This window comes from Pseudorasbora parva, chromosome 24 (genome assembly GCF_024679245.1).
Source record: "Pseudorasbora parva isolate DD20220531a chromosome 24, ASM2467924v1, whole genome shotgun sequence".
Classification (NCBI taxonomy): domain Eukaryota; kingdom Metazoa; phylum Chordata; class Actinopteri; order Cypriniformes; family Gobionidae; genus Pseudorasbora; species Pseudorasbora parva.
The window spans coordinates 105,001-132,500 of record NC_090195.1 but is presented as its reverse complement, the minus strand read 5'-3'; the positions used below and the strand labels follow the sequence as shown (position 1 = coordinate 132,500).

At 41.6% G+C, this 27,500-nt stretch overlaps 2 protein-coding genes across 5 annotated transcripts in view; both read left to right on the top strand.

Annotated features, from left to right (window-relative positions):
* snx16 (sorting nexin 16) overlaps nucleotides 1-2,584 on the top strand; it is a 16,290-nt gene extending 13,706 nt beyond the window's left edge. For all 3 annotated transcript variants that reach the window (XM_067434613.1, XM_067434614.1, XM_067434615.1), the window contains one exon: nucleotides 1,605-2,584. In XM_067434613.1, coding sequence (XP_067290714.1) covers nucleotides 1,605-1,704 — 100 coding nt within the window. In that variant the 3' untranslated portion in view covers nucleotides 1,705-2,584. The remainder of the gene's footprint in view (nucleotides 1-1,604) is intronic.
* A 1,093-nt stretch (nucleotides 2,585-3,677) lies between these two features.
* Nucleotides 3,678-27,500, top strand: part of LOC137064122 (NEDD4-like E3 ubiquitin-protein ligase WWP1) — a 60,951-nt gene continuing 37,128 nt past the window's right edge. Inside the window, exons 1-4 of one of the 2 annotated variants that reach the window (XM_067435450.1) lie at nucleotides 3,678-3,837; nucleotides 22,034-22,092; nucleotides 23,176-23,274; nucleotides 23,357-23,495. In XM_067435450.1, coding sequence (XP_067291551.1) covers nucleotides 23,214-23,274; nucleotides 23,357-23,495 — 200 coding nt within the window. In that variant the 5' untranslated portion in view covers nucleotides 3,678-3,837; nucleotides 22,034-22,092; nucleotides 23,176-23,213. The remainder of the gene's footprint in view (nucleotides 3,838-22,033; nucleotides 22,093-23,175; nucleotides 23,275-23,356; nucleotides 23,496-27,500) is intronic. The other variant, XM_067435451.1, reaches the window with a different exon arrangement.

The following is a 27,500-nucleotide window of genomic DNA, read 5'->3' as shown; positions in this document are numbered from 1 at the left end:
ACGTTACCTCAGTAGAATCAATAGTGCATACTTTTTACTTTTACTTCGTTTCATTTTGCAGCAAATATTTCCCGTTCTACTCCACTACATTTCTAGTAGTGTTGATACGCTGTTGACCGTCGCGCAGCCTCGAGGAGAAATGTAAACAAACAAGAGTGTGTTTTCCTGAATACCATCACGACCAAACTGCCAAACTGATTTCAGGACAGCTCCATAAACAGTTAATTAAAATTAGTCACTTACATTTTAGATGCAATATAAACTGCTTTTGTTCACCATCTATTACAGCAGCGAAAATATTTCCAAGATCAGATCATATTTCAATGACCTGTTCGTAAACGACTCCCTCATTCCTGAACGAATCAGCCGTTTGAACGAACCGACTCAGTGACTCACTCATTAAGACCTGCCGCCACCTGCTGGAGGTTTAGCTTCATGTTTAAACATTCTTTCCAACGTTTCTTATTGTATTAAAAATATATATTTAAAAAAACCTCATTACATTATTTAATGCAGTTTTAATTTGTCAGTGTAAATTATTTAATTTAACAAGCCTATAGCGTTATTCTAATTTAATTTATTGATCAAATTTAAGAACATAAGGAAAGCTGAAGCATATCCTATATTTAATTTTAATCCTCATAAATATGAAGATTTAAATACATCAAAGCTGATGGAAGTGTTCTTCTGGATATTGATATTTAACTCTGCAGATGATATTGCGAGTCAGAGTGTAAACTGGGCAGCAGATGAGACGCACGATTAGCCGACATTAACCCAAAACTAACCTTATTAAAACGCCACAGCGCATACTGATTTCTTCTTTTTCATTATTAGAATATAGACATTAAGAGAATAAATTGTTATACAAGTACTTTTACTTTTAATACTAAAAGTACATTTAAAATCAAGTACTTTTTTACTTTTGCTTAAGTAGGATTATCGTTGTAGTTCTTCTACTTTTACTGAAGTTCTGAGATTCAGTCCTTCCTCCACCCCTGACTCAACACACACTCATCATTTATTATTTGAGATTGGTTGTATATGAGTGCTCCACAGAAATCCTGTGTAATGTCACTAATAAAGGATAAAGCAAACGTTGTGATAAAGGCCTATTCCTGATTTAATATTTTGCGGTAAACTAACCCCGATCAGTAATCCAGATGGCGATCGCTTGATGTTCAGCGCTGTGTCCTGATGGGCTGACGAGCCGCGATCGCGTGTGAAAGCGCAAACACAGCCAGAATAAGTCTATTATTTCTGATAACAAGCTAAATTAATAACAAGTTAATCACATTAGACACACAGTCTGACTCACATTAGCCACGATCTCAGATGCGGTCCGATTGGATATACTATCAGCCAGACTTCCGCTGTGGTAAACGGATCCTAAAGGCACACACACACACCAAGAACGATAACGACAGATGACTGTATATTAGCGGATGAAGTGAGCCAGGATCACCGAGGTTTCCGGATTAATCCCTTATCCTAGTTTAGAGTAACAGGCCCCAGAAGTTAACTTCGGGCCAGGTGTGGAAGAAGAGATCAGCTGCAACTGCGCTAACGTGTGTGTGTGTGTGTGTGTGTGTGTGTGTGTGCAGGTGTGCGCTCCAGCCGTCTCAGAGTGGAGTGTGTTGGTGCGGTCCGGCCGTCAGCAGCTCTTCTCCTCCTGTTGTTCAGGTCACTCATCATGAACCCTGACCTCTGACCTCTGCATCGCTCCTCTCGCTGTACTGTGGAGGCATCATGTTGTGACCCAACGACACACACACACACACACACGCCTGAGGCAGCAGGCGGAACCGTTCGGACAATCAGCGCCACACGCGGCTGGAGAAGCGTCTCTGTCTCGGGGCTCGTCTCACACACGCACACACACACACACACACACACACGTGATGTGACATCGCTTCAGACGATGATGATGTCACTCCACGGGTCACATGGTGAAATGCTGCTAGTGTGTGTGTGTATTCACTGAAGCCATATCTTCCGGTGTGTGCGTGTGTGTGTGTGTGTGTAGCGGGACATGTCGTGCACTTTACGCTCCTAAGGGATTATGGGATGGATGCCTCAGGCATTATGGGATGGATCTCCACAGTAAAGCGTGTGCCTTCCCATGAGTTTCACTGACGACACGGTGCCTTTTCCCTCAGCAGAATTTTATGTATTTATACGACAAACATATTAAAATGTGCTCGGGTGTCCAGAGTTAGGGGATCGGGGGGTTCTCATGTTTATACTCAGCCAAAGCTTAGCAGGTGCAGGGATTAAACGCTACTAAACTCTAAAAAAACTCTATTAAACACTAATAAACTCTAATAAACTCTAATAAACTCTATTAAACTCTACAGTCTTCGTGTTTACAGTAGTATTGCTAATGCTAACGCTAGTCTGTGTTTGGGTGGATGGACTGAACTGTAGTAAAGCTGCTCTGTGACCCTTCAGTGGACGTGTGTGTGTGTAGATGAACACCGCGTGCAGGTAATCTTCAGTTCAGAGGTCATCAATCTAAAGCTGAGCTGTGAGGAAATCAAACATTTCATTCAGTTTCACAATAAAATTACATTTATACAATAAAGAGCTGTTTCTGTCTCTGTCATACGATATAAACTCTGTGTCTGAGGTGTGTGTGAGAAAGTGTGTGAGTGTGAGAGAGAGTGTTTGTCAGTCATCTTTATTTCTATCGCTCTTCTCCAGCGCCGATTGTGTCAGAGCAGCTTCAGTGTTAAACAGGACAATACTGCAGCAGAATTAGATTTGGCTGTACAGTCGTTCTGGAGTAAACAGTGATGTTATCAGCTTATTTTAATTTATCAGAGAGAGACAATGTTGGCAGATCAGGATTAGAGTTTATAGAGTTAAATAAGACCTCATTCATTAATGTTATTTGTATATTTAGTTGATTAACTCTGATCATAATGTTAGTGTCCCCAACTGAGCAAGCCAAGCCAAAGGCGACCAAAGGAACCGAAACTCCATCAGGGCATGATGGAGAAAAATAAACCTTAGAGAAACCAGACTCAGTTCTCCTCTGGCCTATTAACACACAGCGGAGGATTATTATTCTGGACACCGCACAGGTCAGAGGTCAGATTAGAGCAGAATATCTGAAAGATCGGGGTATCACACAAGAGACGGGTTTATTGAGGATGACGTGCCGGAGAGGCAAATTCAGAGGAGACACCAAAGGACACGTCTCAGCAGACACTCCAGGATGAGCTGGTCATGTCCAGACACAGGTCCACCATCCGATCTGGACACGGCCCGGATCCGGGATAAACCTCGGGATCTATCTATCTATCTATCTATCTATCTATCTATCTATCTATCTATCTATCTATCTATCTATCTATCTATCTATCTATCTATCTATCTATATCTATCTATCTATCTATCTATCTCCCTCCCTCCCTCTCTCCCTCCCTCCCTCCCTCCCTCCATCCATCCACGTCCAGCTGGAGTTTGTTTATTAAGCGAGCAGGGCAAGCACCCAGTAGAGCATTACAATAATCTAGCCTTGAGCTCATGAACACATCGACTAACTGTTCAGCATTTGGCATTGAGAGCATGTGCCGTAATTTAGATATATTTTAAAAATGGTCAAATGCAGTTTTTACAGATGCTAATCTTTCAAATGAAAGATTGGTATCAAAGAGCACACCCAGGTTCCTCACTGATGACCAGGGCTTGACAGAGCAGTCATCAAGTGTTAGACTATTCTAGGTTACTACTTGTGAAGTTTTTGAGTGAGGTGTGTGTGTGTCAGTAGGAGGAGCGAGTAGAGTTGGGTTAGTGTGTGAACCGCAGTGTCTCCAGCTGCTCCAGTCTCCGGTGAGTTTCTCCGTTTCTCTGATTAGTTTAATGTCATTGATCACTTCGGCGCTTTTACGGTCCGGCGAAGATTCTCCGTCGCTCTGCGAGTTAAAATGTGAAAATGGCGGTGCGGCTTCAGGCCCGATCCAGATTAAACTCGATAAGTGACAAACGCACACCTGAATGAGTGTGTGAGAGAAACACTGTTGTGTGACAGGACGCTGTGAGTCTCACGGGAATGTGTGTTTGTTGACAATAACAGTTTGTTCGTCGTTTAATCGTGTCAGAGCGCGTTAGCCGTGACGCTAATGGATTAGCCTGTTAGCATGAGTGTGCGGATAAACGGCGGAATATTTGCTGTTCACTCACCGAATTACATTACAGAACCGGATTCACCGGTTTCTGATTCACACAGACAAACAATTAACGAGTCAACTTTTAAGGTTATTTGTTCGTCTGTGAAGTCATTAATGAGCGGCGGGGCGCCGGTAACAGGCCGCAGAGAGAGATAAACACATTAACACAGCTCAACATAAACACATTTATGAATACAGCTCGTCATAAACACTCATATATGAACACAGCTCGTCATAAACACTCATATATGAACACAGCTCGTCATAAACACTCATAGATGAACACAGCTCGTCATAAACACTCATATATGAACACAGCTCGTCATAAACACTCATAACTGTTAGATGAACACAGCTCGTCATAAACACTCATATATGAACACAGCTCATCATAAACACTCATATATGAACACAGCTCGTCATAAACACTCACAGATGAACACAGCTCGTCATAAACACTCATATATGAACACAGCTCATCATAAACACTCATAGATGAACACAGCTCGTCATAAACACTCATATATGAACACAGCTCGTCATAAACACTCATAACTGTTAGATGAACACAGCTCGTCATAAACACTCATATATGAACACAGCTCATCATAAACACTCATATATGAACACAGCTCGTCATAAACACTCACAGATGAACACAGCTCGTCATAAACACTCATATATGAACACAGCTCATCATAAACACTCATAGATGAACACAGCTCGTCATAAACACTCATATATGAACACAGCTCGTCATAAACACTCATATATGAACACAGCTCGTCATAAACACTCATAGATGAACACAGCTCGTCATAAACACTCATATATGAACACAGCTCGTCATAAACACTCATAGATGAACACAGCTCGTCATAAACACTCATATATGAACACAGCTCGTCATAAACACTCATATATGAACACAGCTCGTCATAAACACTCATAGATGAACACAGCTCGTCATAAACACTCATATATGAACACAGCTCGTCATAAACACTCATAGATGAACACAGCTCGTCATAAACACTCATATATGAACACAGCTCGTCATAAACACTCATATATGAACACAGCTCGTCATAAACACTCATAGATGAACACAGCTCGTCATAAACACTCATAGATGAACACAGCTCGTCATAAACACTCATATATGAACACAGCTCGTCATAAACACTCATAACTGTTAGATGAACACAGCTCGTCATAAACACTCATATATGAACACAGCTCGTCATAAACACTCATAGATGAACACAGCTCGTCATAAACACTCATATATGAACACAGCTCGTCATAAACACTCATAACTGTTAGATGAACACAGCTCGTCATAAACACTCATATATGAACACAGCTCGTCATAAACACTCATAGATGAACACAGCTCGTCATAAACACTCATAGATGAACACAGCTCGTCATAAACACTCATAACTGTTAGATGAACACAGGTCGTCATAAACACTCATAGATGAACACAGCTCGTCATAAACACTCATAACTGTTAGATGAACACAGCTCGTCATAAACACTCATATATGAACACAGCTCGTCATAAACACTCATAGATGAACACAGCTCGTCATAAACACTCATAGATGAACACAGCTCGTCATAAACACTCATATATGAACACAGCTCATCATAAACACTCATATATGAACACAGCTCGTCATAAACACTCATATATGAACACAGCTCATCATAAACACCCATATATGAACACAGCTCATCATAAACACTCATATATGAACACAGCTCATCATAAACACTCATATATGAACACAGCTCGTCATAAACACTCATATATGAACACAGCTCATCATAAACACTCATAACTGTTAGATGAACACAGCTCGTCATAAACACTCATATATGAACACAGCTCATCATAAACACTCATATATGAACACAGCTCATCATAAACACTCATATATGAACACAGCTCGTCATAAACACTCATATATGAACACAGCTCATCATAAACACTCATAGATGAACACAGCTCGTCATAAACACTCATATATGAACACAGCTCATCATAAACACTCACAGATGAACACAGCTCGTCATAAACACTCATAGATGAACACAGCTCGTCATAAACACTCATATATGAGCACAGCTCGTCATAAACACTCATAACTGTTAGATGAACACAGCTCGTCATAAACACTCATATATGAACACAGCTCGTCATAAACACTCATAGATGAACACAGCTCGTCATAAACACTCATATATGAACACAGCTCATCATAAACACTCATATATGAACACAGCTCGTCATAAACACTCATATATGAACACAGCTCATCATAAACACTCATAGATGAACACAGCTCGTCATAAACACTCATATATGAACACAGCTCATCATAAACACTCACAGAAGAACACAGCTCGTCATAAACACTCATAGATGAACACAGCTCGTCATAAACACTCATATATGAGCACAGCTCGTCATAAACACTCATATATGAACACAGCTCGTCATAAACACTCATAACTGTTAGATGAACACAGCTCGTCATAAACACTCATATATGAACACAGCTCGTCATAAACACTCATAGATGAACACAGCTCGTCATAAACACTCATAACTGTTAGATGAACACAGCTCGTCATAAACACTCATAGATGAACACAGCTCGTCATAAACACTCATATATGAACACAGCTCGTCATAAACACTCATATATGAGCACAGCTCGTCATAAACACTCACAGATGAACACAGCTCGTCATAAACACTCATATATGAACACAGCTCGTCATAAACACTCATATATGAACACAGCTCGTCATAAACACTCATATATGAGCACAGCTCGTCATAAATACTCATAGATGAACACAGCTCGTCATAAACACTCATATATGAACACAGCTCATCATAAACACTCATATATGAACACAGCTCGTCATAAACACTCATATATGAACACAGCTCATCATAAACACTCATAGATGAACACAGCTCGTCATAAACACTCATATATGAACACAGCTCGTCATAAACACTCATAACTGTTAGATGAACACAGCTCGTCATAAACACTCATATATGAGCACAGCTCGTCATAAACACTCATAACTGTTAGATGAACACAGCTCGTCATAAACACTCATATATGAACACAGCTCGTCATAAACACTCATAACTGTTAGATGAACACAGCTCGTCATAAACACTCACAGATGAACACAGCTCGTCATAAACACTCACAGATGAACACAGCTCGTCATAAACACTCATATATGAACACAGCTCGTCATAAACACTCATATATGAACACAGCTCGTCATAAACACTCATATATGAACACAGCTCGTCATAAACACTCACAGATGAACACAGCTCATCATAAACACTCATATATGAACACAGCTCGTCATAAACACTCATATATGAACACAGCTCGTCATAAACACTCATATATGAACACAGCTCGTCATAAACACTCATAACTGTTAGATGAACACAGCTCGTCATAAACACTCACAGATGAACACAGCTCGTCATAAACACTCATATATGAACACAGCTCGTCATAAACACTCATATATGAGCACAGCTCGTCATAAACACTCATAACTGTTAGATGAACACAGCTCGTCATAAACACTCATATATGAACACAGCTCGTCATAAACACTCATATATGAACACAGCTCGTCATAAACACTCATATATGAACACAGCTCGTCATAAACACTCATAACTGTTAGATGAACACAGCTCGTCATAAACACTCATATATGAACACAGCTCGTCATAAACACTCATAACTGTTAGATGAACACAGCTCGTCATAAACACTCATAGATGAACACAGCTCGTCATAAACACTCATAGATGAACACAGCTCGTCATAAACACTCATATATGAACACAGCTCGTCATAAACACTCATAACTGTTAGATGAACACAGCTCGTCATAAACACTCATAGATGAACACAGCTCGTCATAAACACTCATATATGAGCACAGCTCGTCATAAACACTCACAGATGAACACAGCTCGTCATAAACACTCATATATGAACACAGCTCGTCATAAACACTCATATATGAACACAGCTCGTCATAAACACTCATATATGAGCACAGCTCGTCATAAACACTCATAGATGAACACAGCTCGTCATAAACACTCATATATGAACACAGCTCGTCATAAACACTCATATATGAACACAGCTCGTCATAAACACTCATATATGAGCACAGCTCGTCATAAACACTCATAGATGAACACAGCTCGTCATAAACACTCATATATGAACACAGCTCGTCATAAACACTCATAGATGAACACAGCTCGTCATAAACACTCATATATGAACACAGCTCGTCATAAACACTCATATATGAACACAGCTCGTCATAAACACTCACAGATGAACACAGCTCGTCATAAACACTCATAGATGAACACAGCTCGTCATAAACACCCATATATGAACACAGCTCGTCATAAACACTCACAGATGAACACAGCTCGTCATAAACACTCACAGATGAACACAGCTCGTCATAAACACTCATATATGAACACAGCTCGTCATAAACACTCACAGATGAACACAGCTCATCATAAACACTCATATATGAGCACAGCTCGTCATAAACACTCATAGATGAACACAGCTCGTCATAAACACTCATATATGAACACAGCTCGTCATAAACACTCATAGATGAACACAGCTCGTCATAAACACTCATATATGAACACAGCTCGTCATAAACACTCATATATGAACACAGCTCGTCATAAACACTCACAGATGAACACAGCTCGTCATAAACACTCATAGATGAACACAGCTCGTCATAAACACTCATAGATGAACACAGCTCGTCATAAACACTCACAGATGAACACAGCTCGTCATAAACACTCATATATGAACACAGCTCGTCATAAACACTCACAGATGAACACAGCTCATCATAAACACTCATAGATGAACACAGCTCGTCATAAACACTCATATATGAACACAGCTCATCATAAACACTCATAGATGAACACAGCTCGTCATAAACACTCATAGATGAACACAGCTCGTCATAAACACTCATATATGAACACAGCTCATCATAAACACTCATATATGAACACAGCTCATCATAAACACTCATATATGAACACAGCTCGTCATAAACACTCATATATGAACACAGCTCATCATAAACACTCATAGATGAACACAGCTCGTCATAAACACTCATATATGAACACAGCTCATCATAAACACTCATAGATGAACACAGCTCGTCATAAACACTCATATATGAGCACAGCTCGTCATAAACACTCATAACTGTTAGATGAACACAGCTCGTCATAAACACTCATATATGAACACAGCTCGTCATAAACACTCATAGATGAACACAGCTCGTCATAAACACTCATAACTGTTAGATGAACACAGCTTGTCATAAACACTCATAGATGAACACAGCTCGTCATAAACACTCATATATGAACACAGCTCGTCATAAACACTCATATATGAGCACAGCTCGTCATAAACACTCACAGATGAACACAGCTCGTCATAAACACTCATATATGAACACAGCTCGTCATAAACACTCATATATGAACACAGCTCGTCATAAACACTCATATATGAGCACAGCTCGTCATAAATACTCATAGATGAACACAGCTCGTCATAAACACTCATATATGAACACAGCTCGTCATAAACACTCATATATGAGCACAGCTCGTCATAAACACTCACAGATGAACACAGCTCGTCATAAACACTCATATATGAACACAGCTCATCATAAACACTCATATATGAACACAGCTCGTCATAAACACTCATATATGAACACAGCTCATCATAAACACTCATAGATGAACACAGCTCGTCATAAACACTCATATATGAACACAGCTCATCATAAACACTCATAGATGAACACAGCTCGTCATAAACACTCATAACTGTTAGATGAACACAGCTCGTCATAAACACTCATATATGAGCACAGCTCGTCATAAACACTCATAACTGTTAGATGAACACAGCTCGTCATAAACACTCATATATGAACACAGCTCGTCATAAACACTCACAGATGAACACAGCTCGTCATAAACACTCACAGATGAACACAGCTCGTCATAAACACTCATATATGAACACAGCTCGTCATAAACACTCATATATGAACACAGCTCGTCATAAACACTCATAACTGTTAGATGAACACAGCTCGTCATAAACACTCACAGATGAACACAGCTCGTCATAAACACTCATATATGAACACAGCTCGTCATAAACACTCATATATGAGCACAGCTCGTCATAAACACTCATAACTGTTTGATGAACACAGCTCGTCATAAACACTCATATATGAACACAGCTCGTCATAAACACTCATATATGAACACAGCTCGTCATAAACACTCATAACTGTTAGATGAACACAGCTCGTCATAAACACTCATAACTGTTAGATGAACACAGCTCGTCATAAACACTCATAGATGAACACAGCTCGTCATAAACACTCATAGATGAACACAGCTCGTCATAAACACTCATATATGAACACAGCTCGTCATAAACACTCATAACTGTTAGATGAACACAGCTCGTCATAAACACTCATAGATGAACACAGCTCGTCATAAACACTCATATATGAGCACAGCTCGTCATAAACACTCACAGATGAACACAGCTCGTCATAAACACTCATATATGAACACAGCTCGTCATAAACACTCATATATGAACACAGCTCATCATAAACACTCATATATGAGCACAGCTCGTCATAAACACTCATAGATGAACACAGCTCGTCATAAACACTCATATATGAACACAGCTCGTCATAAACACTCATATATGAACACAGCTCGTCATAAACACTCATATGAGCACAGCTCGTCATAAACACTCATAGATGAACACAGCTCGTCATAAACACTCATATATGAACACAGCTCGTCATAAACACTCATAGATGAACACAGCTCGTCATAAACACTCATATATGAACACAGCTCGTCATAAACACTCATATATGAACACAGCTCGTCATAAACACTCACAGATGAACACAGCTCGTCATAAACACTCATAGATGAACACAGCTCGTCATAAACACTCATAGATGAACACAGCTCGTCATAAACACTCACAGATGAACACAGCTCGTCATAAACACTCATATATGAACACAGCTCGTCATAAACACTCACAGATGAACACAGCTCATCATAAACACTCATAGATGAACACAGCTCGTCATAAACACTCATATATGAACACAGCTCATCATAAACACTCATAGATGAACACAGCTCGTCATAAACACTCATATATGAGCACAGCTCGTCATAAACACTCATAACTGTTAGATGAACACAGCTCGTCATAAACACTCATAACTGTTAGATGAACACAGCTCGTCATAAACACTCATAGATGAACACAGCTCATCATAAACACTCATATATGAACACAGCTCGTCATAAACACTCATATGAACACAGCTCGTCATAAACACTCATATATGAACACAGCTCGTCATAAACACTCATATATGAACACAGCTCGTCATAAACACTCATATATGAACACAGCTCATCATAAAAACCCATATATGAACACAGCTCGTCATAAACACTCATATATGAACACAGCTCGTCATAAACACTCATATATGAACACAGCTCGTCATAAACACTCATATATGAACACAGCTCGTCATAAACACTCATATATGAACACAGCTCGTCATAAACACTCTTATATGAACACAGCTCGTCATAAACACTCATATATGAACACAGCTCATCATAAACACTCATATATGAACACAGCTCGTCATAAACACTCATATATGAACACAGCTCGTCATAAAAACTCATAGATGAACACAGCTCGTCATAAACACTCATAGATGAACACAGCTCGTCATAAACACTCATATATGAACACAGCTCGTCATAAACACTCATATATGAACACAGCTCGTCATAAACACTCATAACTGTTAGATGAACACAGCTCGTCATAAACACTCATATATGAACACAGCTCGTCATAAACACTCATAACTGTTAGATGAACACAGCTCGTCATAAACACTCATATATGAACACAGCTCGTCATAAACACTCATAACTGTTAGATGAACACAGCTCGTCATAAACACTCATATATGAACACAGCTCGTCATAAACACTCATAACTGTTAGATGAACACAGCTCATCATAAACACTCATATATGAACACAGCTCGTCATAAACACTCATATATGAACACAGCTCGTCATAAACACTCATAACTGTTAGATGAACACAGCTTGTCATAAACACTCATATATGAACACAGCTCATCATAAACACTCATATATGAACACAGCTCATCATAAACACTCATATATGAACACAGCTCGTCATAAACACTCATATATGAACACAGCTCATCATAAACACTCATAGATGAACACAGCTCGTCATAAACACTCATATATGAACACAGCTCGTCATAAACACTCACAGATGAACACAGCTCGTCATAAACACTCATAGATGAACACAGCTCGTCATAAACACTCACAGATGAACACAGCTCGTCATAAACACTCATATATGAACACAGCTCATCATAAACACTCATATATGAACACAGCTCGTCATAAACACTCATATATGAACACAGCTCGTCATAAACACTAATATATGAACACAGCTCGTCATAAACACTCATATATGAACACAGCTCATCATAAACACTCATATATGAACACAGCTCATCATAAACACTCATATATGAACACAGCTCGTCATAAACACTCATAACTGTTAGATGAACACAGCTTGTCATAAACACTCATATATGAACACAGCTCATCATAAACACTCATATATGAACACAGCTCGTCATAAACACTCATATATGAACACAGCTTGTCATAAACACTCATAACTGTTAGATGAACACAGCTCGTCATAAACACTCATATATGAACACAGCTCATCATAAACACTCATATATGAACACAGCTCGTCATAAACACTCATATATGAACACAGCTCGTCATAAACACTCATAGATGAACACAGCTCGTCATAAACACTCATATATGAACACAGCTCGTCATAAACACTCATAGATGAACACAGCTCGTCATAAACACTCATAACTGTTAGATGAACACAGCTCGTCATAAACACTCATATATGAACACAGCTCGTCATAAACACTCATATATGAACACAGCTCGTAATAAACACTCATAGATGAACACAGCTCGTCATAAACACTCATAACTGTTAGATGAACACAGCTCGTCATAAACACTCATAGATGAACACAGCTCGTCATAAACACTCATATATGAACACAGCTCGTCATAAACACTCATAGATGAACACAGCTTGTCATAAACACTCATAACTGTTAGATGAACACAGCTCGTCATAAACACTCATAACTGTTAGATGAACACAGCTTGTCATAAACACTCATAACTGTTAGATGAACACAGCTCGTCATAAACACTCATAACTGTTAGATGAACACAGCTTGTCATAAACACTCATAACTGTTAGATGAACACAGCTCGTCATTAACACTCATATATGAACACAGCTCGTCATAAACACTCATAGATGAACACAGCTCGTCATAAACACTCACAGATGAACACAGCTCGTCATAAACACTCACAGATGAACACAGCTCGTCATAAACACTCATAGATGAACACAGCTCGTCATAAACACTCACAGATGAACACAGCTCGTCATAAACACTCATAGATGAACACAGCTCGTCATAAACACTCATATATGAACACAGCTCGTCATAAACACTCATATATGAACACAGCTCGTCATAAACACTCACAGGTGAACACAGCTCGTCATAAACACTCATAGATGAACACAGCTCGTCATAAATACTCATATATGAACACAGCTCGTCATAAACACTCATAACTGTTAGATGAACACAGCTCGTCATAAACACTCATAGATGAACACAGCTCGTCATAAACACTCATATATGAACACAGCTCGTCATAAACACTCATAACTGTTAGATGAACACAGCTCGTCATAAACACTCATATATGAACACAGCTCGTCATAAACACTCATAACTGTTAGATGAACACAGCTCGTCATAAACACTCATAACTGTTAGATGAACACAGCTCGTCATAAACACTCATAGATGAACACAGCTCGTCATAAACACTCATAACTGTTAGATGAACACAGCTCGTCATAAACACTCATATATGAACACAGCTCGTCATAAACACTCATAGATGAACACAGCTCGTCATAAACACTCATAACTGTTAGATGAACACAGCTCGTCATAAACACTCATAGATGAACACAGCTCGTCATAAACACTCATAACTGTTAGATGAACACAGCTCGTCATAAACACTCATAGATGAACACAGCTCGTCATAAACACTCACAGATGAACACAGCTCGTCATAAACACTCATATATGAACACAGCTCGTCATAAACACTCATAGATGAACACAGCTCGTCATAAACACTCATAGATGAACACAGCTTGTCATAAACACTCATAACTGTTAGATGAACACAGCTCGTCATAAACACTCATAACTGTTAGATGAACACAGCTTGTCATAAACACTCATAACTGTTAGATGAACACAGCTTGTCATAAACACTCATAACTGTTAGATGAACACAGCTCGTCATAAACACTCATATATAAACACAGCTAGTCATAAACACTCATAGATGAACACAGCTCGTCATAAACACTCACAGATGAACACAGCTCGTCATAAACACTCATATATGAACACAGCTCGTCATAAACACTCATAGATGAACACAGCTCGTCATAAACACTCATATATGAACACAGCTCGTCATAAACACTCATAACTGTTAGATGAACACAGCTTGTCATAAACACTCATAACTGTTAGATGAACACAGCTCGTCATAAACACTCATATATGAACACAGCTCGTCATAAACACTCATATATGAACACAGCTCGTCATAAACACTCACAGATGAACACAGCTCGTCATAAACACTCATAGATGAACACAGCTCGTCATAAACACTCATATATGAACACAGCTCGTCATAAACACTCATAGATGAACACAGCTTGTCATAAACACTCATAACTGTTAGATGAACACAGCTTGTCATAAACACTCATAACTGTTAGATGAACACAGCTCGTCATAAACACTCATAGATGAACACAGCTCGTCATAAACACTCACAGATGAACACAGCTCGTCATAAACACTCACAGATGAACACAGCTCGTCATAAACACTCACAGATGAACACAGCTCGTCATAAACACTCATATATGAACACAGCTCATCATAAACACTCATATATGAACACAGCTCGTCATAAACACTCATAGATGAACACAGCTCGTCATAAACACTCACAGATGAACACAGCTCGTCATAAACACTCATATATGAACACAGCTCGTCATAAACACTCATATATGAACACAGCTCGTCATAAACACTCACAGGTGAACACAGCTCGTCATAAACACTCATATATGAACACAGCTCGTCATAAACACTCATATATGAACACAGCTCGTCATAAACACTCATAGATGAACACAGCTCGTCATAAACACTCATAGGTGAACACAGCTCGTCATAAACACTCATATATGAACACAGCTCGTCATAAACACTCACAGGTGAACACAGCTCGTCATAAACACTCATATATGAACACAGCTCGTCATAAACACTCATATATGAACACAGCTCGTCATAAACACTCATAGATGAACACAGCTCGTCATAAACACTCATATATGAACACAGCTCGTCATAAACACTCACAGGTGAACACAGCTCGTCATAAACACTCATATATGAACACAGCTCGTCATAAACACTCATATATGAACACAGCTCGTCATAAACACTCATAGATGAACACAGCTCGTCATAAACACTCATAGATGAACACAGCTCGTCATAAACACTCATAGATGAACACAGCTCGTCATAAACACTCATAGATGAACACAGCTCGTCATAAACACTCATATATGAACACAGCTCGTCATAAACACTCACAGGTGAACACAGCTCGTCATAAACACTCATATATGAACACAGCTCGTCATAAACACTCATATATGAACACAGCTCGTCATAAACACTCACAGGTGAACACAGCTCATCATAAACACTCATATATGAACACAGCTCGTCATAAACACTCATATATGAACACAGCTCGTCATAAACACTCATATATGAACACAGCTCGTCATAAACACTCATATATGAACACACACACACCCAAACACCATTGGTAAGGGAAACCATATTTTTTGAAGCATTGGCCACATAAAGGTCATCCTGCCATGGGTCAGTGCTGCAGATTCGCACGCCACAGTTGACCAAACCTCGGCTAGATTTGGTTGGGAAATTTCTCTGCCACTAACAATCCATGAGGTGAGATTCCCGATCATGTGAATTCCTGATAATGAGTGTTTGTTAAAGCTGTGTGTGAGACATGAGTGTCGGCTCCATCGTGTATGATCCGGTTCTGAAGCAGATTAAAGCTGTGTGAGAGACATGAGTGTCGGCTCCATCCTGTATGATCTGGTTCTGAAGCGGATTAAAGCTGTGTGTGAGACATGAGTGTCGGCTCCATCGTGTATGATCCGGTTCTGAAGCAGATTAAAGCTGTGTGTGAGACATGAGTGTCGGCTCCATCGTGTATGATCCGGTTCTGAAGCAGATTAAAGCTGTGTGTGAGACATGAGTGTCGGCTCCATCGTGTATGATCCGGTTCTGAAGCGGATTAAAGCTGTGTGTGAGACATGAGTGTCGGCTCCATCCTGTATGATCCGGTTCTGAAGCGGATTAAAGCTGTGTGTGAGACATGAGCGTCGGCTCCATCCTGTATGATCCGGTTCTGAAGCGGATTAAAGCTGTGTGTGAGACATGAGTGTCGGCTCCATCCTGTATGATCTGGTTCTGAAGCGGATTAAAGCTGTGTTTGAGACACGAGTGTCGGCTCCGTCCTGTATAATCCGGTTCTGAAGCGGATTAAAGCTGTGTGTGAGACATGAGCGTCGACTCCGTCCTGTATGATCCGGTTCTGAAGCGGATTAAAGCTGTGTGTGAGACATGAGTGTCGGCTCCATCCTGTATGATCCGGTTCTGAAGCGGATTAAAGCTGTGTGTGAGACATGAGCGTCGGCTCCATCCTGTATGATCCGGTTCTGAAGCGGATTAAAGCTGTGTGTGAGACATGAGTGTCGGCTCCATCCTGTATGATCAGGTTCTGAAGCGGATTAAAGCTGTGTGTGAGACATGAGCCTCGACTCCGTCCTGTGTGATCCGGTTCTGAAGCGGGTTAAAGCTGTGTGTGAGAGATGAGCGTCGACTCCATCCTGTATGATCCGGTTCTGAAGCGGATTAAAGCTGTGTGTGAGCGTCGGCTCCGTCCTGTATGATCCAGTTCTGAAGCGGATTAAAGCTGTGTGTGAGACATGAGCCTCGACTCCGTCCTGTGTGATCCGGTTCTGAAGCGGATTAAAGCTGTGTGTGAGACATGAGCGTCGGCTCCGTCCTGTATGATCCGGTTCTGAAGCGGATTAAAGCTGTGTGAGAGACATGAGTGTCGACTCCGTCCTGTATGATCCGGTTCTGAAGCGGATTAAAGCTGTGTGTGAGACATGAGCGTCGACTCCATCCTGTATGATTCCGGTTCTGAAGCGGATTAAAGCTGTGTGTGAGCGTCGGCTCCGTCCTGTATGATCCAGTTCTGAAGCGGATTAAAGCTGTGTGTGAGACATGAGCCTCGACTCCGTCCTGTGTGATCCGGTTCTGAAGCGGATTAAAGCTGTGTGTGAGACATGAGCGTCGGCTCCGTCCTGTATGATCCAGTTCTGAAGCGGATTAAAGCTGTGTGTGAGACATGAGCCTCGACTCCGTCCTGTGTGATCCGGTTCTGAAGCGGATTAAAGCTGTGTGAGAGACATGAGTGTCGACTCCGTCCTGTATGATCCGGTTCTGAAGCGGATTAAAGCTGTGTGTGAGACATGAGTGTCGGCTCCATCGTGTATGATCCGGTTCTGAAGCAGATTAAAGCTGTGTGTGAGACATGAGTGTCGGCTCCATCGTGTATGATCCGGTTCTGAAGCAGATTAAAGCTGTGTGTGAGACATGAGTGTCGGCTCCATCGTGTATGATCCGGTTCTGAAGCGGATTAAAGCTGTGTGTGAGACATGAGTGTCGGCTCCATCCTGTATGATCCGGTTCTGAAGCGGATTAAAGCTGTGTGTGAGACATGAGCGTCGGCTCCATCCTGTATGATCCGGTTCTGAAGCGGATTAAAGCTGTGTGTGAGACATGAGTGTCGGCTCCATCCTGTATGATCTGGTTCTGAAGCGGATTAAAGCTGTGTTTGAGACACGAGTGTCGGCTCCGTCCTGTATAATCCGGTTCTGAAGCGGATTAAAGCTGTGTGTGAGACATGAGCGTCGACTCCGTCCTGTATGATCCGGTTCTGAAGCGGATTAAAGCTGTGTGTGAGACATGAGTGTCGGCTCCATCCTGTATGATCCGGTTCTGAAGCGGATTAAAGCTGTGTGTGAGACATGAGCGTCGGCTCCATCCTGTATGATCCGGTTCTGAAGCGGATTAAAGCTGTGTGTGAGACATGAGTGTCGGCTCCATCCTGTATGATCAGGTTCTGAAGCGGATTAAAGCTGTGTGTGAGACATGAGCCTCGACTCCGTCCTGTGTGATCCGGTTCTGAAGCGGGTTAAAGCTGTGTGTGAGAGATGAGCGTCGACTCCATCCTGTATGATCCGGTTCTGAAGCGGATTAAAGCTGTGTGTGAGCGTCGGCTCCGTCCTGTATGATCCAGTTCTGAAGCGGATTAAAGCTGTGTGTGAGACATGAGCCTCGACTCCGTCCTGTGTGATCCGGTTCTGAAGCGGATTAAAGCTGTGTGTGAGACATGAGCGTCGGCTCCGTCCTGTATGATCCGGTTCTGAAGCGGATTAAAGCTGTGTGAGAGACATGAGTGTCGACTCCGTCCTGTATGATCCGGTTCTGAAGCGGATTAAAGCTGTGTGTGAGACATGAGCGTCGACTCCATCCTGTATGATTCCGGTTCTGAAGCGGATTAAAGCTGTGTGTGAGCGTCGGCTCCGTCCTGTATGATCCAGTTCTGAAGCGGATTAAAGCTGTGTGTGAGACATGAGCCTCGACTCCGTCCTGTGTGATCCGGTTCTGAAGCGGATTAAAGCTGTGTGTGAGACATGAGCGTCGGCTCCGTCCTGTATGATCCAGTTCTGAAGCGGATTAAAGCTGTGTGTGAGACATGAGCCTCGACTCCGTCCTGTGTGATCCGGTTCTGAAGCGGATTAAAGCTGTGTGAGAGACATGAGTGTCGACTCCGTCCTGTATGATCCGGTTCTGAAGCGGATTAAAGCTGTGTGTGAGACATGAGCGTCGGCTCCGTCCTGTATGATCCGGTTCTGAAGCGGATTAAAGCTGTGTGTGAGACATGAGTGTCGACTCCGTCCTGTATGATCCGGTTCTGAAGCCGATTAAAGCTGTGTGTGAGACATGAGCGTCGACTCCGTCCTGAATGATCTGGTTCTAAAGCGGATTAAAGCTGTGTGTGAGACATGAGTGTCGACTCCATCCTGTATGATCCGGTTCTGAAGCGGATTAAAGCTTTGTTTGAGACATGAGTGTCGGCTTTATCCTGAATGATCCGGTTCTGAAGCGGATTAAAGCTGTGTGTGAGACTTCATCCTGTATGATCCGGTTCTGAAGCGGATAAAAGCTGTGTGTGAGACATGAGCCTCGACTCTGTCCTGTGTGATCGGGTTCTGAAGCGGATTAAAGCTGTGTGTGAGACATGAGCGTCGGCTCCGTCCTGTATGATCCGGTTCTGAAGCGGATTAAAGCTGTGTGTGAGACATGAGCCTCGACTCCGTCCTGTGTGATCCGGTTCTGAAGCGGATTAAAGCTGTGTGTGAGACATGAGCCTCGACTCCGTCCTGTGTGATCCGGTTCTGAAGCGGATTAAAGCTGTGTGTGAGACATGAGCCTCGGCTCCATCCTGTATGATCCGGTTCAGAAGCGGATTAAAGCTGTGTGTGAGACATGAGCGTCGGCTCCATCCTGTATGATCCGGTTCAGAAGCGGATTAAAGCTGTGTATGAGACATGAGCGTCGGCTCCGTCCTGTATGATCCGGTTCTGAAGCGGATTAAAGCTGTGTGTGAGACATGAGCCTCGACTCCGTCCTGTATGATCCGGTTCTGAAGCGGATTAAAGCTGTGTTTGAGACATGAGCGTCGACTCCATCCTGAATGATCCGGTTCTGAAGCGGATTAAAGCTGTGTGTGAGACATGAGTGTCGGCTTCATCCTGTATGATCCGGTTCTGAAGCGGATTAAAGCTGTGTGTGAGACATGAGCCTCGACTCCGTCCTGTATGATCCGGTTCTGAAGCGGATTAAAGCTGTGTGTGAGACATGAGCGTCGACTCCGTCCTGTATGATCCGGTTCTGAAGCGGATTAAAGCTGTGTGTGAGACACGAGTGTCGGCTCCATCCTGTATGATCCGGTTCTGAAGCGGATTAAAGCTGTGTGTGAGACACGAGTGTCGGCTCCATCCTGTATGATCCGGTTCTGAAGCGGATTAAAGCTGTGTGTGAGACATGAGTGTCGGCTTCATCCTGTATGATCCGGTTCTGAAGCGGATTAAAGCTGTGTGTGAGACATGAGCCTCGACTCCGTCCTGTATGATCCGGTTCTGAAGCGGATTAAAGCTGTGTGTGAGACATGAGTGTCGACTCCGTCCTGTATGATCCGGTTCTGAAGCGGATTAAAGCTGTGTGTGAGACATGAGCCTCGACTCCGTCCTGTGTGATCCGGTTCTGAAGCGGATTAAAGCTGTGTGTGAGACATGAGCCTCGACTCCGTCCTGTGTGATCCGGTTCTGAAGCGGATTAAAGCTGTGTGTGAGACATGAGCCTCGACTCTGTCCTGAATGATCTGGTTCTAAAGCGGATTAAAGCTGTGTGTGAGACATGAGTGTCGACTCCGTCCTGTATGATCCGGTTCTGAAGCCGATTAAAGCTGTGTGTGAGACATGAGTGTCGACTCCGTCCTGAATGATCTGGTTCTAAAGCGGATTAAAGCTGTGTGTGAGACATGAGTGTCGACTCCGTCCTGTGTGATCCGGTTCTGAAGCGGATTAAAGCTGTGTGTGAGACATGAGTGTCGACTCCGTCCTGTGTGATCCGGTTCTGAAGCGGATTAAAGCTGTGTGTGAGACATGAGCCTCGACTCCGTCCTGAATGATCCGGTTCTGAAGCGGATTAAAGCTGTGTGTGAGACATGAGCCTCGACTCCGTCCTGTGTGATCCGGTTCTGAAGCGGATTAAAGCTGTGTGTGAGACATGAGCCTCGACTCCGTCCTGTGTGATCCGGTTCTGAAGCGGATTAAAGCTGTGTGTGAGACATGAGCCTCGACTCCGTCCTGTGTGATCCGGTTCTGAAGCGGATTAAAGCTGTGTGTGAGAGATGAGCCTCGACTCCGTCCTGTGTGATCCGGTTCTGAAGCGGATTAAAGCTGTGTGTGAGACATGAGCGTCGACTCCGTCCTGTGTGATCCGGTTCTGAAGCGGATTAAAGCTGTGTGTGAGACATGAGCCTCGACTCCGTCCTGTGTGATCCGGTTCTGAAGCGGATTAAAGCTGTGTGTGAATGTCTTGTGTTGCAGAAGCATGGCTTGCAGTGAGGGCTGAAGATCTTCAGGCCGTCGCGCTCATCAGCTGTGAGGTGAGCAGATGTTCCACATGCTTTATTCTGTTCGATGTGAAGTTTTGAGTCCATTTAAAGAGGACCTGAACTGCAGGTTTTATTGAATGTTTTCCTTATGTGTTTTTAATGTTTTTTGCATCTAACTGTCAAGATGTCACACTAAAAGGACGTTTTCTCCTCTCTGATTTAAACAGCCCATTTACAGATGAGTCACCTTACACCCATCAGGCATAACATTACGGCCATACGCCTCAAACTGAGCTGCTCTGTGTATTCTGACAGCTTTCTATCAGAACCAGCATTAACTTCTGGAGCAGTTTGAGCTCCAGTAGCTCGTCTGTTTGATCGGACCCCACGGGCCAGCCTTCGCTCCCCACGGTCATCAATGAGCCTTGGCCGCCCATGACCCTGTGGCCGGTTCTCCACTGGTCCTTCCTTGGAGCACTTTTGATAGATACTGACCACTGCAGACCGGGAACAGCCCACAAGAGCTGCAGTTTCGTCTAGCCATCACAATTTGGGCCTTGTCAAGCTCGCTCTTTGTGGGATAGAATGAGTCCACTCGATAACATCCTCTATGGTTTCAGACGCCGCTACTAATGGCCGTCCCCTCATATAATACCCAATTTCAGCCCAAGCCTTTCGGCCTGCCTGGGCTCAATAAGAGATCCTAAAGAATCATATAAGTCTTTAATTCTGAACTTTAAGTTGAGGACAAACAAATGTTCCTATTAAACCCTAGCCGGCCCATCAGACGTGGGACTAGAGTAAAAACACAGAATAAAATGAGTAAAATAATTTATTTGAGTATGTAGAGTAGAAGAGTCACAGAGACTGAATTTCAGTGCTCGATCTTGAACCCGTCTGCAGTAAAGCTAGAGTGATGATGATGATGATGATGATGATTACCCGCTGACCACAGTTAGTGTATCTGGGAAAGACTGAATTGAATTGGAAGAAAACTAAGAAAGAAAAGTTGTTCTGTGGTTTTATTTGTGCTGACTCGGATAATGGGCAGCGGTGTAAAGATAAACTTTTGATTGAAAATGTTTAATAGTTTGTGCAGCGCGTAGTGATTCGTGTGTGTGTGTGTTCCCTCAGGTCCTGTAGTTGATGGAGTGTGTGGTGTGTTTGAGGTCATGGCCACGGGCTCCTCTAGAAGCGACTGTAGCAATAACGTCAGAGAGCTGCACGCCGTCGGTAAGACCACACCAACAGGAACAGGAAGTGACATGTGTTCTTCCGATGCTGAGTGTGTTGTGTGTGTGTGTGTGTGTGGCAGTTTCCTGTGCCAAACTCAAGAGGAAGAAGAACTGGTTTGTAACGGCCGTCTATGTGGAAGTGTCGTCAGAGGGCGAGAGCAAGAAAACCTCCAAATCCCACAGTTCCTCCAACCCCAAATGGGACGAGCGTCTGACCCTGTGAGTCTCACACTGATTTAAATCTGGCTGCGGTTCATCTGTGATGGTGTGTGAGTTGAGCGCGGGTGCGAGTGCAGGTGTGTGATGATCAGGTTGTTTTGGCACCTGGCTGACCTATGACCTCCGGTAACCCTTTGATGGAACGATCACACCGGTGTGATTAAAGTGTCACGTGATCAGCGGCTAAATCCAGTGACACTCAAACACAAGTTCTAGCGGAACTTCTATAACACACACTGATGTCTAGGGGCAATAACAACCCATTCAGAGAAAGGGGAGGTGTTTATTCCAATCAGATATTGTGTATAACTCTAATGTTTACTCTTCTCTTCTCCTTTACTGGATGTTGTAAATCTGACAGATCCCATTCTCTGAACTGTGGCGCTTTATAGATCAACTAACATATATACTAACACTTATGTCTCACACACATAAATCTAATCATTATACACTTTTTCAACAACACAACGCGTTCAGCATGTCTTTGAGAATCTGGATATCAGTTAGTGGATGACATTTGTGAAGTTTGGGAATATTTTGAATAAAAAAGGAAATAAAAGTGATAGATCTGCCATACAGCATTAGTGTGTCACGTGACAAGCATGACGCGTCGCCATGGAAACAATATTATATTCAGTGCTTTTAATCACAATACTTTTGTATTATGACATATGCATGGTTTAATAATGTTTTATTTTAGAGGTAAGCTTGTTGGAAATTTAAAATATTGTGCAAATATCAAAATATCAATAAACATTACTGTTAGAGTCTGTGTAGCAGGAGCTGAAGCGTGGGTTGGGGTTAGTTTAGGGTTAGTTTAGGTTAGGGTTAGGGTTAGTTAAGTTAGGGTTAGGGCTGGGCGATAAAACGAAAACGATAATTATTGCGAAATCATTTTCCTCGATAAAACGATAACAACAGTTCGATAAATTCTCGATATAATGCTTTCGTGCGATGCCTAATGCGCATGCGTTCTGCAGACGGGCTCTGGGCGCGGCACGCGCTGCTGTGTACAGTCTGACAGGTTTGAGGATCGCAGTGAAGCGGAGCGAGAAAAATGAGTGATAGTGAAGAAAACTCAGAGCTCACGACCAGCTCGGAGGACACCGATATCGTTGACAAGTTACTTCGCTCAACTTCAGTGGTTTGGAGATATTTTGGCGATCCCATCCGACAGAAAACGGAGCGACGTATAGTGCTGCTCATCATAGGTTCATCTTTGGTGATGGGTTAATCATCGCCTGGATCAAAAGAGAAATAACTTCAGCCGATATTTAAAGTGAATCAAATAGACTTCACAGCTTACTGGAGTCCCACAACTACTGAACTGTGTACTCTCTCTCTCTCGGCCAATCCACTGTCGGTGTGTGTGTGTGTGTGTGTGTGTGTGTGTGTGTGTCGGTGAGATCCGCGGTCGACCAATCCACTGTCGGTGTGTGTGTGTGTGTGTGTGTGTCGGTGAGATCCGCGGTCGACCAATCCACTGTCGGTGTGTGTGTGTGTGTGTGTGTGTGTGTCGGTGAGATCCGCGGTCGACCAATCCACTGTCGGTGTGTGTGTGTGTGTGTGTGTCGGTGAGATCCGCAGTCGACCAATCCACTGTCGGTGTGTGTGTGTGTGTGTGTGTCGGTGAGATCCGCGGTCGACCAATCCACTGTGAGGCCAGAGAGGGGGGACTCATTTTTTTGCCCGTTTTCGTTTGTAGTGTTTTACTACTTACACAATTAAGTATATATAATTATATTATTGATATATAGTGTACAGTCAAAGATTTTTTGTTATCTATATATTTTTTTGGTAGAGCCAAATGTTATACTTCAGTTCTAGATTTAATATGGATATTTATTTTATATATCCCATTTATATTTATAATCTACTCTATTAATATTGCTTTTAATAAATAAATCTACCTCAGTTTTAATAAAGTGTTCACCTGTTTGGGAAGGGTTTGTCATGTTTTGACAATAAAGGATAGTTTGTTTTCTACATCTTTCACTCAGGAGCAAAACTATGCCTTTAAACTTTAAAGAAATAAAGATTTGACATTTATTGTGATATTTATCGATATCGACTGATATAGAAAATTATATTGTGATCATTTTTTTGGGGTATATCGCCCAGCCCTAGTTAGGGTTAGTTTAGTTTGGGTTAGTTTAGTTTAGTTTGGGTTAGGGTTAGGGTTTGTTTAGTTTAGTTTGGGTTAGTTTAGGTTAGGGTTAGTTTAGTTTAGTTTGGGTTAGGGTTAGGGTTTGTTTAGTTTAGTTTGGGTTAGGGTTTGTTTAGTTTAGTTTGGGTTAGGGTTAGGGTTTGTTTAGTTTAGTTTGGGTTAGGGTTAGGGTTTGTTTAGTTTAGTTTGGGTTAGTTTAGGTTAGGGTTTGTTTAGTTTAGTTTGGGTTAGGGTTAGGGTTTGTTTAGTTTAGTTTGGGTTAGGGTTTGTTTAGTTTAGTTTGGGTTAGGGTTAGGGTTTGTTTAGTTTAGTTTGGGTTAGGGTTAGGGTTTGTTTAGTTTAGTTTGGGTTAGGGTTTGTTTAGTTTAGTTTGGGTTAGGGTTTGTTTAGTTTAGTTTGGGTTAGGGTTAGGGTTTGTTTAGTTTAGTTTGGGTTAGGGTTTGTTTAGTTTAGTTTGGGTTAGGGTTTGTTTAGTTTAGTTTGGGTTAGGGTTAGTTTAGTTTAGTTTGGGTTAGTTTAGGTTAGGGTTAGTTTAGTTTGGGTTAGGGTTTGTTTAGTTTAGTTTGGGTTAGTTTAGATTTAGTTTGGGTTAGGGTTAGGGTTTGTTTAGTTTAGTTTGGGTTAGGGTTTGTTCAGTTTAGTTTGGGTTAGGGTTTGTTTAGTTTAGTTTGGGTTAGGGTTTGTTTAGTTTAGTTTGGGTTAGTTTAGATTTAGTTAGGGTTAGGGTTTGTTTAGTTTGGGTTAGGGTTAGTTTAGTTTAGTTTGGGTTAGTTTAGTTTGGGTTAGTTTAGGTTAGGGTTAGTTTAGTTTAGTTTAGTTTGGGTTGGTTAGGGTTAGTTTAGTTTATATGGGTTAGTTTAGGGTTTGTTTAGTTTAGTTTGGGTTAGTTTAGGTTAGGGTTTGTTTAGTTTAGTTGGGGTTAGTTTAGGTTAGGGTTAGTTTAGTTTAGTTTGGGTTAGTTTAGGTTAGGGTTTGTTTAGTTTAGTTAGGGTTAGTGTAGGGTTAGTTTAGTTTAGTTAGGGTTAGTTTAGGTTAGGGTTTGTTTAGTTTAGTTAGGGTTAGTGTAGGGTTAGCTTAGTTTGGTTAGGGTTAGTGTAAGGTTAGTTTAGGTTAGGGTTTGTTTAGTTTAGTTGGGGTTAGTGCAGGGTTAGTTTAGTTTAGGGTTAGTGTAGGTTTAGTTTAAGGTTAGGGTTGAGTTAGTTTAGTTAGGATTAGTTTAGGGTTAGTTTATTTTATTTTAGTTGTGTTTAGGGTTAGTTTAGTTTAGATTAGCGTTAGTTGAGTTAAGGTTTGTTTAGTTTAGTTGTGTTTAGGGTTAGTTTAGTTAGTTTAGGTTAGTTTAGTTTAGATTAGGTTTAGTTAGGGTTAGTTTAGTTTAGATTAGTGTTAGTTTAGTTTAGGGTTAGTTTGGTTTAGGGTTAGGGTTAGTTTAGTTTAGGTTTACGTTAGTTAAGAGTAGGTTTAGTTTAGTTGTGTTTAGGGTTAGGGTTAATTTAGTTTAGGTTTACTTTAGTTAAGAGTAGGGTTAGTTTAGTTTTGTTGTGGTTAGGGTTAGTTTAGTTTAGGGTTAATTTAGTCTAGTTTAGAGTAGGGTTAGTTTAGTTTAGTTGTGTTTAGGGTTAGGGTTAATTTAGTTTAGGTTAACTTTAGTTAAGAGTAGGGTTAGTTTAGTTTTGTTGTGGTTAGGGTTAGTTTAGTTTAGATTAGGGTTAATTTAGTCTAGTTTAGAGTAGGGTTAGTTTAGTTTAGTTGTGTTTAGGGTTAGTTTAGTTTAGATTAGGGTAATTTAGTCTCGTTTAGAGTAGGGTTAGTTTAGTTTAGTTTAGGGTTAGTTTTAG